Below are 15,936 nucleotides of genomic sequence, written 5' to 3' on the forward strand. Positions count from 1 at the left end.
AAATGTCACCAGAAATGTGGCGCGTTTGGCCTCCCCCTACCTGGAGTGAGTGAGCACTGTCAAAAACTAACCCTTAAATGTAGACGTACCTCTTGGAAGATCCTCGAACATAGAAACCCAGTCGCTAGTGTTCTTAACAGATTATGTGAAAACTCAAAAATTAAGCACTTTTATAAGGGAAAATGCTTAATGTTATCCTGCAACCACAGGCCTGACTTGCTTGGCAATGATAGGGCCATGCAGGCTCAGTTGGCCCTCTGCTTCATTCCTAGACAGTGGTGGTCAATGTTATCCAGGGTAGGAGGTAAGTATTATCATAAGCACTGAGGAACAGTTACAAAAGCTTTTGTATGCATGTCAACCAGACAGTCATTCCACACATAAGTTCACTGAGGTAACACAAAAAACAAATGCAGAATATAATGCTATAGTTTTATAGAAACTGTAATACAGGTAAGCAAATAAAATGTTAGGGCCACAATAAGGTAAATTGAGAACTTTATCTTTGGTATATAAGAAATCAGTTCAAAAATGCAGATGCCAGCAATAGTAGCTTGCCAGAGTGCTCTGTCCTGGGCCGTTCTTCCACATTTCTCCGGGTGTAGCCCATCTACATGGTATATCCTTCCTCCCCGAGGAATAAGGTCTTCAAGCTTCTGTTGGTGTTTCTGTAGCACTGTGTTTTGACATGCCCAGCCCTCCTCTTTTCACAGCCAGGCTCAATTCAAAAGTCTGATAACAGCAAACTAAACATTGTCCTTGAACCTGGTGTTTGTGCTCTCAACCCTTTGTGTGGGATCTCATCGATCAGCTTTAGCCTCCTCTCTATTTCAAAGGAAGAAATGATTCTTTCTGCCTCTACCAGTCATCACAGGGCACAATTGGACAAATCATTAAGGGGCTGGGTCAGGGTGACAGCAAGACTCCAAAAGTCGAAGATACCCTGTCGCTTGCAGCGCATGTGCAGTATGGCCGCTTGAGTAAAGGTAGTAGATTCAAAATTATTGTGATGTCTTCTGAAGATATTGGCAAAAGAAAAAAAAGGAGGATTTTTTTCTTTTTAGTAATGATAGGATTTATCTTGTAAAATGAAAATGTTTCAATATTAAAATCTTCAATATCTAAGGACTTTGTTTTTCAACTGTATGTTCTTTGACAGTCACAGGAATTTAGTAACTAGCTATGAATGTAAGAACTTGCACTTTAAGCCTTTTAAATGCATTTCTTGCATTGCAGTATATGAATCATATTGCCGTCTGGTCTTCAATTGCCCAGGAGCAACTTACCCAATGGAGGGCAAAATTGTGATCGTTCCTCCATGAAGCAATTACATTATTGTGAAAACACTGAAGAAGGATATGCATTACTGCTGATAGGTATGCCTTTTTATTCATCATAGTAAACCTTTGATTAATATTCCCACTTCCAATTTTTGGTAAGAATATGGTGCTTTAGAACCTTCATGCAGGACCAATAATTCTAATAGAAGCTCATAAAAATGATGTCAAACTTGGTTGTGTTCTCCACAAGAACCTTTGCACAACAGCACAATAGAGGTCAGTTCAAGAGGATTTGATTTGACAGTCCTATATCAATGTTCAAGCTCATCAGTTTTAAAATGGAGGAATATGCCTTTAGACTTTCTGATATGTTCACCATAAATTGAAAAAGGAAGCCAGGAAGAAGGCAAATTTACTCAGAACCTTTACATATTGGGCTGTGCTGCATCATAATTTTCTTTGAAGCTGCATAATGAAATATGCCAATGCAGTGTTAGATGGAAAATGAATATGGTAGGTGAGCTTGAGTTGTATGGGGCATTTTAAATTCAGTGAAACTGAAGCAAGCTATTGCTCCCAATACTATTTACAAATTTAACATAGGTTGTTATTGTGGGTAAAATACAGAAGCTGAAGACATCTAAGTTTTTTGAAAGGCAATGGATAAATATTTAGAGAAGCTTGAAGAGATAAAGGGAGGAAGACGATAAAAATAAATTCAATCCAGATCCAGAACTCCAGCACAGGTGTTGATAGATCAAGTGACAATCTATGTGCAATTTGTGTGACGTGCGATTTGGTGCTGGTTTGGTGGTGCCTTGGTTGTGCAGCTAGAGTCGGCTGTGTAGACTGTCTAAAACTTCACTGCAGGAAGAATGTGGCAGCATTAGAGAGGGTGCAGAAAAGTACAAGGATATTGCCCGTACTGGAGAGTTATAAATGAGAGACTGTCTCGCCTTGTTGGTTTTCTTTGAAACGACTGAGACTGCAAAGTAATTTCAAGTTCCTGGGTATGAGTGAACTTCTATAAGTGTGCCGTGGAAAGCTGCGTTACTGTCTGTTTAGGGGGAGGGGAGGGGCTTCTGCACATGATCAAAAGCAGCTACAGAATGTTGTAAAATTAGTCAACTCAACATTGGGTACTAGCGGCCATTGTATCCAAGACATCTTCAAGGCATGGAACCTCAGAAAGGCAACGTCCTTTCTTCCAGCACCCAGGGTCTGCCCTCTTCACATTGTTACCGTCAGGAAGGAAGTACAGAAGTCTGAAGGCACACACTCAGCAATTCAGGAACAGCTTCTTCCCCTCTGCCATCCAATTCCTAAATGGACATTGAGTCCATGAACACTACCTCACTTTTTAAAAATATATATTATTTCTGTTTTTGTTCTATTTTTAATCTAGTGAATATGCATATATAAACTTACTGTCACTTAGTTATTTATTTTTCTTTCTATACAGTATTATTGCATTGAACCGCTGCCACTAAGTTAACAAATTTCATGACACATGCCGATGATAATAAACCAGATTCTGATATGTAATTATGGCATTTTAAATAGTGAAAATGAAACAGGGTACATAGGAAAGAGCTATTTTCTTCAGCCGAGAAGTGAATAAGTAGCCTACCCGCCCATCAAGGACATACAGTATATAGAGAAAGATGCCAGAAAAGGACCAGTAACATCATGAAGGATCCCACCCACCCTGCTCATGGACTGCTTGTCCCACTCCCATCAGGGAAGAGGCTAGACGGCATCCATACCAGGACCACCAGACACAAAAACAGTTACTTTCCCCAAGCAGTGAGTGTGCTCTTGTTTTAATGTTGTGGAAATGGTGGGTTTGTTTTTGACAGGAGTGTGTTATTATTGTTCACATTCTACAATGCCCAGTGCCTTTTTATCCCCTTGCAGAAGTACTACAATGGGATTTCGTATTAGTTCCATGTCTGGGACAGAACTGAAAAGCACCAGATTTCAGACAGGTGCAGAGGAGGAAAGACAGTATCGCACAGCACCCAATTACAACTATAAATGGACTGATCTACACTGTGAGGCAAGCCGAGGGAACCTTGCCAAGCTTGAAGCCTTGCTCCGCGTTGCAGGTACAACAGGCCAGCTAGTTCAGTCTTATGAGATCAACCAGAGATGACCATAGCACCAGTGGTGAAATACTGTCCCCTGACCTTTGGAGTCAACAGTATCATGTATTTGCATTGCATTGCATTGCATAACACAAACCAGCCTACTGTATAAAGAAAATAAAGAAATCAATCAATAGGAGAGGAGTTAAGAGGAATAACTAAAAACACGGTCAAATTGATGAGGCTTTTGAAGGTGAAGGGAAGGTACAAGAGTAAAGGGAAAGTGTTTCCAAGAATGCAACGAATATGCTTGCCATTAAGGGTAGCGAGGGTGGACAAGGAACAAAGATGTGCAGGAGGCATTAAGTGCACTTGGACTGGAGAAGATTAAAGGTGGCACAATGACATAGCAGGTAGAATAACACTATTAACAACACTGTAACTCAGATTCAATTCTGCCCAACAACACACACAAAATGCTGGTGGAACACAGCAGGCCAGGCAGCATCTATAGGGAGAAGCACTCTGACGAAGGGTCTCGGCCTGAAATTTCAACAGTGCTTCTCCCTGTAGATGCTGCCTGGCCTGCTGTGTCCCACCAGCATTTTGTGTGTGTTGTTGTTTGAATTTCCAGCATCTACAGATTTCCTCATGTTTGCTCTTCAATTCTGCCCAGGTCTGTAGGGAATTGGTGCACTGTCCCATGATTGTGTGGGTTTCCTCCAGGTGCTTCAGTTTCCTCCCATACTCCAAGAATTATTGGTCACGCGGGTGTAACTGGGAGGGGTGGGCTAGAAGGGCCTGTTACCATGCTGGATCTCTAAAAAAATATAGAAGACTGTAGAAGTAGACTACTGCATAATTCTTGAGGAATTAGTCAATGAGGAGTGTAATCGCTAACTAGCAAGTGGTCAATAGAACTTGGAAACAAAGAAAAAATGGCTGCCTTGAGATTGTAATGCCCTGGAAATAGAACATCAGGCAAGCTGGAAAGAGGGTGCTGGAGAAGTCAAATCTGGAGATTAGAGATGTGTACGTAACCATGTAGCGTAGACAGAGCAACCTATGATATGATCTTTAAAATTAATATTAGAATTATACTGAGCATTAAGGTGCATACATCCTAACTAGGAAGCTGGATGGGCTACAGCAGCAGGAGACCACTGGAAATGCCTAATGAAGTGGCCACTGCGTGTACAGCACAGCAGAAACTGGTTCTTTCACCCTTGGAATATAACCCTGGTTTTGGTGCAGTTAGTGAAGTTTGTGTTACACTTTCAGTATTTAAAAGCATTAAAATAATTGTCCTTATTTGTACATTAGCAAGATAGCAAAATGTATATAATTACATGGAAAAGCTTTGAGGCATGATAAAATACTTCTGATGTGCTAAGTACCACACTTTGATGTCACTCTTCGATCTTGTGCTCTTTCAGGTGAGGAGCAGATCAATAAGAAGGATTACTATGGCAAGAGCCCCCTCTACTGGGCTGCCTATAAAGGGCAGCGAGCTTGCATTGAGTTACTACTGGAATATGGTGCAGATGCCAACAGTCAGTGTAAACATGGGGCAACGCCTCTCCATGCAGTAATCGGGCTCTTTCCTGACTGTGCTCTGCTGCTGATACAGGTTTGTTCTGTGACATGGCATTGATCATGATATCTTACTCATTCCGTAGCACCATTGGACAGTCACCAATGCCCAATAGCAAAATTTAAGCTTGTTTAATGTCATTGCCTGTACACAACTGTAAAGAACAAAATACTTTTTACTCTAGATCCAATGCAGCACAAAAAACCCACAAAAAATAGAGAAAACCATAATTAAAAAACACAATAAATATAACTACATAAGATAGCTTATCGACATTGATTGTATGTTCACAAAGTGACACCAGGCTGTACACAAGCTGACTGACAGGAAATAATAAAGTAGTGATGGAGTTAGTGGGTGGAGGTGTTGGTCAGCCTTGCTGCTTGGGGGAAGTAACTGTTTCAGAGTCTGGTGCTCCTGGTGTGGATGCTTTCTAGCCTCCTTCACTGAGGAGAGTGGGACAAACAGTCCATGAGCAAGCTGGGTGGGATCCTTCATGATGTCACTGGCCTTTTCTGTATATATGTCCTTGACGTTGGATGGGCTGATGCCCATGAGGGAATATCAAAATATCAGAACACACCTGAGAATGGTAACACTGAGCTGGGAATACACAGTTTGTATTTTCTTCAGGAGGCTTTTAGATAGGCATATTAATATTCAAGGAATTGAAAGGATATGAATTATGTACAGATTGAATTGAGATACTTTAATTTAGCATCTTGTTTGGCAGAGACATCATGGGCCAGAGGGCCTGTTCCTGAGCTTTACTGGCCTATGTTCTATGTCCAACAGAATTCAACAGGTAAATGTAGTTCTGACCAGGAGACATCAGCCAGAGAGGATGAAGGGCAGCCAGTGCAGGTCACCCCCGAGTAATGAAGACCATCTTTACTGACATCCGTTAATCGATTGTTTCTCCAAGTAAAAAATGTACAAAAATTATTTGATATGGTAACCGTACCTCCATCACAATGTAATATTGGTGTAAGACCTAACAACAAACATTTACTAAATGCAGAGAGAGAGATTAAAATAGTTCTACTGATTGTATGATTGAACACATGTACTGTATTACATTGGATTTTTGAATATTATGCAAAATGAGTGTCCACAAGTTGAGATAAGAACAGACATGTTAGAAAAGTGTTTAATTGGAGTAAGGGGAATTATCAGGCTATCAGGCAGGAACTTGGAAGCTTAAATTGGGAACAGATGTTCTCAGGGAAAGGTACAGAAGAAATGTAGCAAATGTTCAGGAGATATTTGTGTGGAGTGAGTTCCAATGAGACAGGGAAGTAGAGGAACCATGATGTACAAAGGCTGAAATAAATCTAGTCAAGAAGAAAAGAAAAGTGTATGGAACCGGAGGAAATAGCAGAGGTACTTAATGAATACTTTACTTCAGTATTCACTATGGAAAAGGATCTTGGTGATTATAGTGAAAACTTGCAGCAAACTGAAAAGCTTGAGCATGTAGATATTAAGAAAGAGGATGTGCTGGAGCTTTTGGAAAGCATCAAGTTGGATAAGTCTCCAGGACCGGATGAGATGTACCCCAGGCTACTGTGGGAGGTGAGGGAGGAGATTGCTGAGCCTCTGGCGATGATCTTTGCATCATCAATGGGGATCACACTTGATAGGTCCTATTCTTTCATGTCTTATCCTCTTGCTCTTCACATACTTGTAGAATGCCTTGGTGTTTTCTTTAATTCTGCCTACCAAGGCCTTTTCATGGCCTCTTCTGGCTCTCCTAATTTCCTTCTTAAGCTCTTTCCTGTTAGCCTTATAATCTTCTAGATCTCTAACACTACCTAGCTTTCTGAACCCCACTTGGAGTACTGTGCTCAGTTCTGGTCACCTCACTACAGGAAGGACGTGGAAACTATAGAAAGGGTGCAGAGGAGATTTACAAGGATGTTGCCTGGATTGGGGAGCATGCCTTATGAGAATAGGTATATTGAACTCGGCCTTTTCTCCTTGGAGTGATGGGAGATGAGAGGTGACTTGATAGAGGTGTACAAGATGATGAGAGGTGTGGATTGTGTGGATAGTGCTTTTCCCAGGGCTGAAATGGTTGCCACAAGAGGGCACCAGTTTAAAGTGCTTGGGAGTAGTTACAGAGGAGATGTTGGGGGTAAGTTTTTTATTCAGAGAGTGGTGATTGCATGGAATGGGCTGCTGGCAACGGTGGTGGGGGCGGATACAATAGGGTCTTTTAAGAGACTTCTGGATAAGGTACATGGAGCTTAGAAAAATAGAGGGCAATGGGTAACCCTAGTAATTTCTAAGGTAGAGACATGTTTGGCACAACCTTGTGGGCCGAAGGGCCTGTATTGTGCTGTAGGTTTTCTATGTTTCTACGTATTTGTAACCAGAGGTGGCCTGAAGTTGTAAAATGCTTGGATTTCCAAAAAGATTTAAAAAAGACACCAAGCATAAGGTTATCTTGCAAGCTAAGAGCTTGTAATATTGGGATGAATATACCAGTGGGGTAGAGGATTGGCTAAATAGCTGAAAGCAGTGAGCAGAGAACAGAGTTTTCAGGGTGGCATCCTATACCGAGCGACCTTCATAAATCAGAGTGTTGTGAACAGGAGTTGAGTGTTATGTTGAAGCTGCTTTCGATGCTGGTCAGGCCTAAAAAGTCGTATTGTGTGCAGATCTGGTCACCTACCTACAAGAAAGTTATCAATGAGGTTGAAAGAGTACAGAGCAAATTTACAATGATGTTTGTAACCAACAAAGCTCAGATAGTCAGGATGCACAAGTCAGCACAGATGCCTCCCAGGACACTGCTGTACACTCTGCTGACACATGACTGCACAGCTAAACACCGGGTACTCGCATGGTCAGCTTCGCTGATGGCATGCAGTCATGGAGCTCATCAGCAACAACACTGAGACGGCCCGCAGAGAGGAGATGGAAGAGCTCGAGGCCTGGTGCCGAGAAAATAACCTCTTCCTCGATGTCAACAAGACAAAGCAGTTGTTTATCAACATTGGGAGAATTCATACCATTCATACCCACCTTTACACCAGTTTCTCCTGGGAGTCCACACACTGCACACAACTTCTGATGGTCCCAGAACACACCCTACACCATCAGGAAAGCTCACCAATGCCTCTACTTTTTGAGGAGGCTGAGGAGAGCTGGGCTTCGTACATCCACACTCACTTTATTCGACAGTGCACAGTAGAGAGCATCCTAACAGGCAGCATCACTGCCAGTATGCAATCTGCACTGTGACAGCTGGGAAGGCACTACAACAGGTAATCAATGCATCGCTGACACCAGCCTAGCCAACATAAAGATATATACAAACATATGCTGAAAAAGGGCCAGTATGAAGGATCACTCCTATCCTACTCAAGGACTGTTCATACCACCCATCAGGGAGGAGACTGTAGCATCCACGCTAGAACCATCAGACAATAACTTTCCCCAAGCAGTAAGACTGATTAACACCTCCACTCACTAACCCAGTTCTCCACACTCCCAACCTCCACTACTTAATCATTCCTGTCAGCAAACTTGTGAACAGATCCTCCTGTGCCTAGCATCATTTTATGGATATACAATCAATGTATATAAGCTACCTTATGTATTTACATTTATCATGTGGTTTTATTACAATTGTGCTTTTTTGTGCTGCATCCGACAGTCATGTACTTGAAATGACATTAAACTGGGACCCGAGTGTCTGTGTTTTGGGGACTTTATTCCCTGGCGTGCAGGTGAATGATGAGAAAGCTGATAGAGGAATACAGAATTCTGAGTAGAGAACAAGTTTTTCAAAATAACATCCTACACCCAGTGGTGTGCTATGAGGAGTTATTTACAATATAGGTTAACCATTTAAAGAAAGGAAGGAAATATAGAGTAGATAACTTTTCAGGGTAGTAGGGGAAGAGTGGGTGCCAAGCTGAAAGGAGGATACAAATAATCAGGCACTAAATTGAGTCAGAAGTTGAGATTTTCCCTCACGTTCTTCCTTGACAATTGGAATAAATGTGATTTAATTTAGCCATCAGTTGCAAAAAATCTCTGTTGGTGTGCTGGTATAGACCCACTGGTGAAACATGAGCTGGTACTTCGAATAGTGCATGTCTTATGCAGTTCATTTTTTTGTTGAAAAGCAAATATGCAGCTCACTATGAGAAAAGAAATGAGAAGGGGAAAATCCACAGGCTGTTTTCCATCACACGGTAGCTGGTGACGGTGTAGAGTTGTGGAAGCTTAACTCTCAAGATCTGTGCCCAGAGTCTTAGTTGGAGATGATGTATGGTTACATTGACTATTAAAGCAAATGTGAAATATTTCACAGAAAATTAATTGTGAATGAATCTCCTTCCTTCTCATCTTTCATCATATTATTCTATTTTGGGTGTTTCTGAAAGAATATTTGGAAAATAGGTTGTAATTATACAAACTGAAGTCAAGATTTGCTGCCCTCTCTTTTCCATTTCAGAATGGAGCAGATGTAGATCTTCCTGACAACTGGGGAGTGACACCTATGTACTTGGCTGCCTGCAGTGGACAGCTTGACTGTTTGCGGCTACTTGTTCTATCTGGAGCAAAAATCACATATAGGAATAAGGTACGGGCAAAACTGAAGCACTGAAACACCAGCAACTTAAGACAATGGGGTAGATGTTAACTTTGAGCAACATGGTAGAATGGTTGATGACAGCCCAGCTTATAACTATTTTCAGTGAGACCATAAGACATGAGAGCCAAATTAGGCCATTCAATCCATTGAGTCTGCTTCGTCATTCAATCATAGCCGATTTATTATCCCTCTCAACCCCATTTTCCTGCCTTCTCCCTGTAATCTTTGACAACCTTGTTAAACAAGAACCTGTCAACCTATGCTTTAAATATACTGAATGACTTGGCCTCCACAGCTGTTCATAGCAATAATCTCCGTTCCGAAGGAACATCCTTGCATTCTGAGGCTGTCTTCTGGTCCTAAACTCCACTACAACTAGAAACATTTCCAAATCCACCCTTCAAGACCTTTCAATATTTGATAAGTTTCATTGGGATTTCCCCCTCATTTTTTAAAACTTCAATGAATATAGGTCCAGAGACATCAAATACTTCTTATATGTTAACCCTTTCGTTCCCAGAATAATTCACCTGAGCCTGAACTGGACCCTCTCCAATGTCAGCACATCCTCTCTTAGATAAGTGGCCCAAAACTGCTCACAATACTGCAAATGTGTTCTCACCAATAAAGCCTCAGTATTGCAGCCTTTATATTCTAGTCCTCTTGAAATAAATGCTAATTTTGCATTTGCCTTCCTTGAATTCAATGCTGATTCCGCAATTTAATAATTACATATTATAGCATAATTTAATACTATAATATTATGTGTTATAATTTAATGCAATAATGAGATATAATTTAGTATTATAGTATTCAGTATTATAAATACAGTCATTCTGCAATTTATCTCAAACATAGCTATTTAAGCCAATACATACTAAATGTTCATGAAATTTGAGAAGTATGATTGTTATTTGATTTTCTTCATTAAAATATACACCTAGTGGCCAGTTTGTTAGTTACTATCTGTGGTCTTCTGCTGCTGTAGCACACCCATTTTGAGGTTTAAATGAATAGTACATTCAGGGCAGCTGTGTTGTAACGTGTGGTTATTTCGGTTACTGTCACCTTCCTGCCAGCTTGAACCAGTCTGACCATTCTCCTCCGACCTCTCTCATTAACAAGGTGTTTTCACCCACGGAACTGCCACTCACTGGAGGTTTTGTTTTTGTTTTTCACACAACTCTAGATTCTGTTGTCTATGTAAATCCCAGGAGATCAGCAGTTTCTGCGATACTCAAACCACCCTGTCTGGCACCAACAATCATTCCAAGGTTAAGTCACTTAGATCACTTTCTTCCCCATTCTGATGTTCGGTCTGAACAAAAACTGAAACTCTTGAGCATGTCCTCATACTTTTATGCATTGAGTTGCTGTCAGATGATTGACTGATTAGATAGTTGCATTAACACACAGGTGTATTGGTGTTCTAGTGAAGTGGCCACTGAGTGTATAATAGTCATGTTAAGCATCTTGAGGCTAAAATTGAACTTACGTGAAAATTACTGAATGGGTGAGTGTATTTATACACTGACATATAGCGTAATATAGGCCCTTCCAACTGTTTTAGCCACGCTACCAGTCAACCATCATTTTAACCCTAGCCGAAACACGGAAAATTTACAATGACCAATTAACTTACGAACCAGTCTGTCTTTGAACTGCGGGAGGAAGCCGGAGCACCTGGAGAGAATCACACATTCCATGGGGAGGATGTACAGACTCTGTAAAGATGACATAAGAACTCTGAACTCTGAACTCTGAACTCTGAGGCCCCAAGCTGTAGTAGCACCGTGCTAACCTCTTTTTGCCTTTTTTTAGTACTTGGCCTTTAGTACTTGGCCTTTCTGACCTTGATGAAGGTGGGTAATGCTTGTGACCATGCTCTTTGTGACTATATGGTTCTGTGTAGGAAGGTTGGGAGGTTAGCAATGAAATTTCTCCCATTTTTTCCCATTTCTGGTTTTCAGTCTGTGGCGAACTACATATACCTGTCTGGACACGCCCCCTGCTGACTGCTCCTGTGGCCCCTCCCACTGACTGTGGCTCCTCCCACAGACCCCGGTATAAAGGCGATTGAGGCCTGAGCCCGGCCTCATTCTCCAGGATGTAGTATGGTGGTCAACTACTGCTTGTTCTTTCTTCCAGTCAATAAAAGCCGATATCTCGCCTTCACGTCTCAGAGAGAGTTATTGATGGTGCATCACATTCATCACGGTTTGAGCTCAGCCCTTCACTTGATTGATGTTGAACAGGAAGAACTTGCCTTTTCGTAGCACCTTTCATGGCCTCAGGAACTCCTATTTGCTTCAATAGTTTTGAATAAAGAGATTAATAATTGATTGTAAAGCTCGCATGGGAATGTGAGCACAGGTTCAAGTATAATAATGGACTCCTGAATTCAACCATTGTTTGCGGAGGAACTTGGCTGTCAGTCAAGCCGATGATTGATATTGGTCTAAGTGCTGGTAACCTCAGGATCACGATTGTCATTCAACCATAAATGAATACTGCCAAATGAAATAATGTTCCTCCAGACCAAGGTTCGAAAAACTGTATATGAGGCTGCTAATCAAGATAAGAGCCCATGGAATTGCAGGAAAGTTACATAAGTGGATAGAGCGTTGGCTGATTGGTAGGAAACAGAGAGTGGGAATAAAGGGATCCCATTCTGGTTGGCTGTTAGTTACCAGTGGTGTTCCACGGGGGTACGTGTTGGGGCTACTTCTTTTTACGTTGTATATCAACAATTTGGATTATGGAATAGATGGGTTTGTGACTAAGTTTGTTGATGATGCAAAGTTAGGTGGAGGGGCTGTTAGTGCTGAGGAAACAGAGATTCTGCAGAGAGACTAGGATAGATTGGGAGAATGGGCAAAGAAGTGGCAAATGAAAAACAATGTTGGAAAGTGTATGGTCATGCACTTTGGTAGAAGAAATAAACAGGCAGACTATTATTTAAATTGGGAGAGAATTCAAAGTTTTGAGATGCAACGGGACCTGGGAGTCCTCGTGCAGGATACCCTTAAGGTTAACCTCCAGGTTGAGTCGGTGGTGAAGAAGGCAAAAGCAATGTTGGCATTCATTTATAGAGGAATAGGGAATAGGAGCAGGGATGTGATGTTGAAGCTCTATAAGGCACTGGTAAGAACTCACTTGGAGTACTGTGTGCAGTTTTGGGCTCCTTATTTAAGACAGGATATGCTGACGTTGGAGAGGGTTCAGAGAAGATTCACTAGAATGATTCCGGGAATGAAAAGGTTAACATATGAGGAACGTTTGACCACTCTTGGACTGTACTCCTTGGAGTTTAGAAGAATGAGGGGGGACCTCATAGAAACATTTTGAATGTTGAAAGGCATGGACAGAGTGGATGTGGCAAAGTGGTGGGGGAGTCTAGTATGAGAGGGCATGACTTAAGGATTGAAGGGTGACAATTCAGAACAGAGATGCAAAGAAATTTTTTTAGCCAGAGGGTGGTGAATCTGTGGAATTTGTTGCCACGGGTGGCAGCAGAGGCCAAGTCATTGGGTGTATTTAAGGCAGAGATTGATAGGTATCTGAGTAGCCAGGGCATCAAAGGTAATGGTGAGAAGGCAGGGGAGTGGGACTAAATGAGAGAATGGATCAGCTCATGATAAAATGGTGGAGCAGACTCGATGGGCCAAATGGCCAACTTCTGCTCCTTTGTCTGATGGTCTTATATATAACTTACACTCATAACACAAAGTAATATACCACTAGTAAATTACCAAATAATAAGTTTCTCAAAGAGGCATATATATTTAATTAATATATTTTAACTAATGTGTGTGTCAGAGCAATGCGGCAGTGGGTTCTGTGGGCTCACAGCTGAAGCAAGCCAAGGTCGATCCTGAACTCTGGTGCTGCCTCTGAGAAGTTACCTCCCACATCCAAAAGATGTGCTGGATGGTAGATTTTTCTGTAAATTGCTATGACTATAGGTGGATGGTAGGAGAACTGAGAGGGAGTGTGATGGAGAATCTGAGATTGAAATTAGTGAGATCAGTGCCTAGTGGTTGATGCAGATATTGTGGGCTGGAGTTTCCATGCAATATGACTAAAACTAACTGCTCGATATAGTTCTTTATATTCCCATTTTAAAGTTTTTTTTTAAAAATTCAACCTATTAATGGAGGAAGTACTATTTCATTTTTTGATGACCAGTTCAAATTGGAAAATTTTCAACTTGTGTTATCACACTTTCAGAGGCCAGTCTCAAATCAAATTGGGGGTTATTAATTAAGATCAGGCCTACGTGTAAGGAGAGAGGATACAATTAGGGAATGAACATTTTCAGACTGATGTCATGAAAATAAATGAAGTAGAATTTACTTTTATTAAACATAAAATAATATTTTTGGTTCAGGTAGGACATAATCTATTTTGATATATTGAAGCAATGTTACAGCAAAAGGAGAAATTTCACCTGAAATGATAATTTAATATTAAACTGTCCAACTTGTTTGGAATGCGTGAATTTGTGAAAGTTCGCAGCTACTAAGATGCTTCTTGAAGCCAGTAACCCTTTGAAGTGTGTTTTTATTTCAGAATACTGGCGAGGCCCCCAAGCAATTGGCTTCCAAGGCCAACTTCCTATCCTGGATAGATGGATATCGGAAGAACCCACCATCATTGAAGCAAACATGTAGGCTGAAAATCCGTCAGATTATTGGGTATCGGAGGCTACATGCCATCAGAACATTCCACATCCCTCAGTCCCTGAAAAATTACCTTATGTTTAAGGACCTCACATTGGAAGATTCTACATCAGTACTTGGTTTTTTGTAACTACATAAACTCCCATTCCCAACATCCAGCGTTACCTTCCACATACACCGATCTCTGACATCTAAAGTGCCTGCACACTGCAGCTTCAACTCAGAGCTTGTGACATTCCATATCAGCATGTTGCTGAGAAGGCCATGCTTTAATTACGATGGAATTTCTGTTAATTTGAATTATTCATCTAAAAAAACAAGCTGCTTTAGGCAGAAGAATGGACAACAAGCACTGTTAGTGATTCTCTGAAAGAATAACTTGGAAAATCAGCGATGGATTTAAACACTGGAACTCAAAATGAATCAAAGAGTTTCACCAACAGGAAATGAGACTCAGCACATGGAAAGACTTCCTGTCAGTGCAGATAAGCTCTTGGCTGGTTGACTCATTCCATTGTGGTGGCACAAACTGGATGATGTCAGTGGTATCTGCTGGGCAGCAAATGATGTCAACATGAATCTGCTATTACCTTGAACATGCTGTTATTATTATTGTGTTTAATTTAATGTACTTGCATTTGGATTATATAGGAAAAATATTCTACTTCTTGAAGCAGATGTGCTATTTGTATTCTGCATCAATGTTATCTGCATAGAGGGAACAAATCAGAGTGTGGGCAGGTGGGTAGTTTGGCTTCATCACACGAGACGACTTAAAGATTTCAAAGTACACATCATTCATAAACATACATGATGCAGAAATTGCGACATACAGACACACAAGAGATTTGACAGATGCTGGAAATCGTCAACAACATACAAAATGCTCGTCATGTTTCGGGGAAAGCATAAAATATCCCTTTCTGACTGCCAGAAATCAAAGACTGAAATTAAGGGGGCCTATTCTGGATGGAAGCTGGTGGACTGTTAGTGTTGTGTCGGGTTGGAAGCTGGTGGACTAGTAATGTTGTGTAGGAATGGATGCTTGTGAAATGGTTGTATGTACACTGGTGGACTGGTAGTGTTGTTTCAGGATGAATGCTGGTGCACTGGTAGTGTTATGCAGCATTAGATGCTGGTGGACTGGTAGTGTTGTGCAGGGTTAGATGCTGGTGGACTGGTAGTGTTGCTTCAGGATGAATGCTGGTGCACTGGTAGTGTTATGCAGCATTAGATGCTGGTGGACTGGTAGTGTTGTGCAGGTTGAGATGCTGGTGGACTGGTAGTGTTGTGTGGGGATGGATGCTGGTGGACTAGTAGTGTTGTGTATGGTTGCATTTTGGTTGACTGCTGGTGTTGTGTAGTTATGGACACTTGTGAACTGGTAGTGTTGTGTTGGGATGGACGCTGGAGGGCTGGTAGTGTTCTGTAGGGATGGATGCTGTTGGACTGGCTGTGTTGTGTTGGGATGAAAGCTGGTGGACTGGTAGTGTTGTTTCAGGATGGATGCTGGTGCACTGGTAGTATTGTGCAGGGTTGGATGCTGATAGACCGGTAGTGTTATGTAGGGATTTACGCTGGTGGACTGGTACTGTTTTGTTTGGATGAGACTGGTGGACTGGTAGTGTTGTTTCGGATTGGACGCTGGTGGGCTGGTAGTGTTGATAGTGATGGTTGATGG

General features: G+C 41.5%; 1 protein-coding gene across 2 annotated transcripts; it reads left to right on the plus strand.

The window, feature by feature from the left end:
• Nucleotides 1-319: 319 nt before the first annotated feature.
• On the plus strand, nt 320-14,823 carry LOC132378069 (ankyrin repeat domain-containing protein 10-like). 2 transcript variants are annotated; one of them, XM_059944777.1, is made up of 6 exons: nt 320-1,376; nt 3,198-3,388; nt 4,804-4,997; nt 9,433-9,561; nt 11,409-11,435; nt 11,544-11,641. In XM_059944777.1, exons 2-6 carry the CDS (start codon nt 3,208-3,210, stop codon nt 11,586-11,588), a joined length of 576 nt encoding a protein of 191 aa, XP_059800760.1. In that variant the 5' UTR covers nt 320-1,376; nt 3,198-3,207; the 3' UTR covers nt 11,589-11,641. The 2 variants fall into 2 exon arrangements, with proteins under 2 accessions (XP_059800760.1, XP_059800759.1); XM_059944776.1 differs by lacking the exons at nt 11,409-11,435; nt 11,544-11,641 and adding an exon at nt 14,146-14,823.
• The last annotated feature ends 1,113 nt before the right edge of the window (nt 14,824-15,936 follow it).

Source organism: Hypanus sabinus, chromosome 19 (assembly GCF_030144855.1).
Source record: "Hypanus sabinus isolate sHypSab1 chromosome 19, sHypSab1.hap1, whole genome shotgun sequence".
NCBI lineage: Eukaryota > Metazoa > Chordata > Chondrichthyes > Myliobatiformes > Dasyatidae > Hypanus > Hypanus sabinus.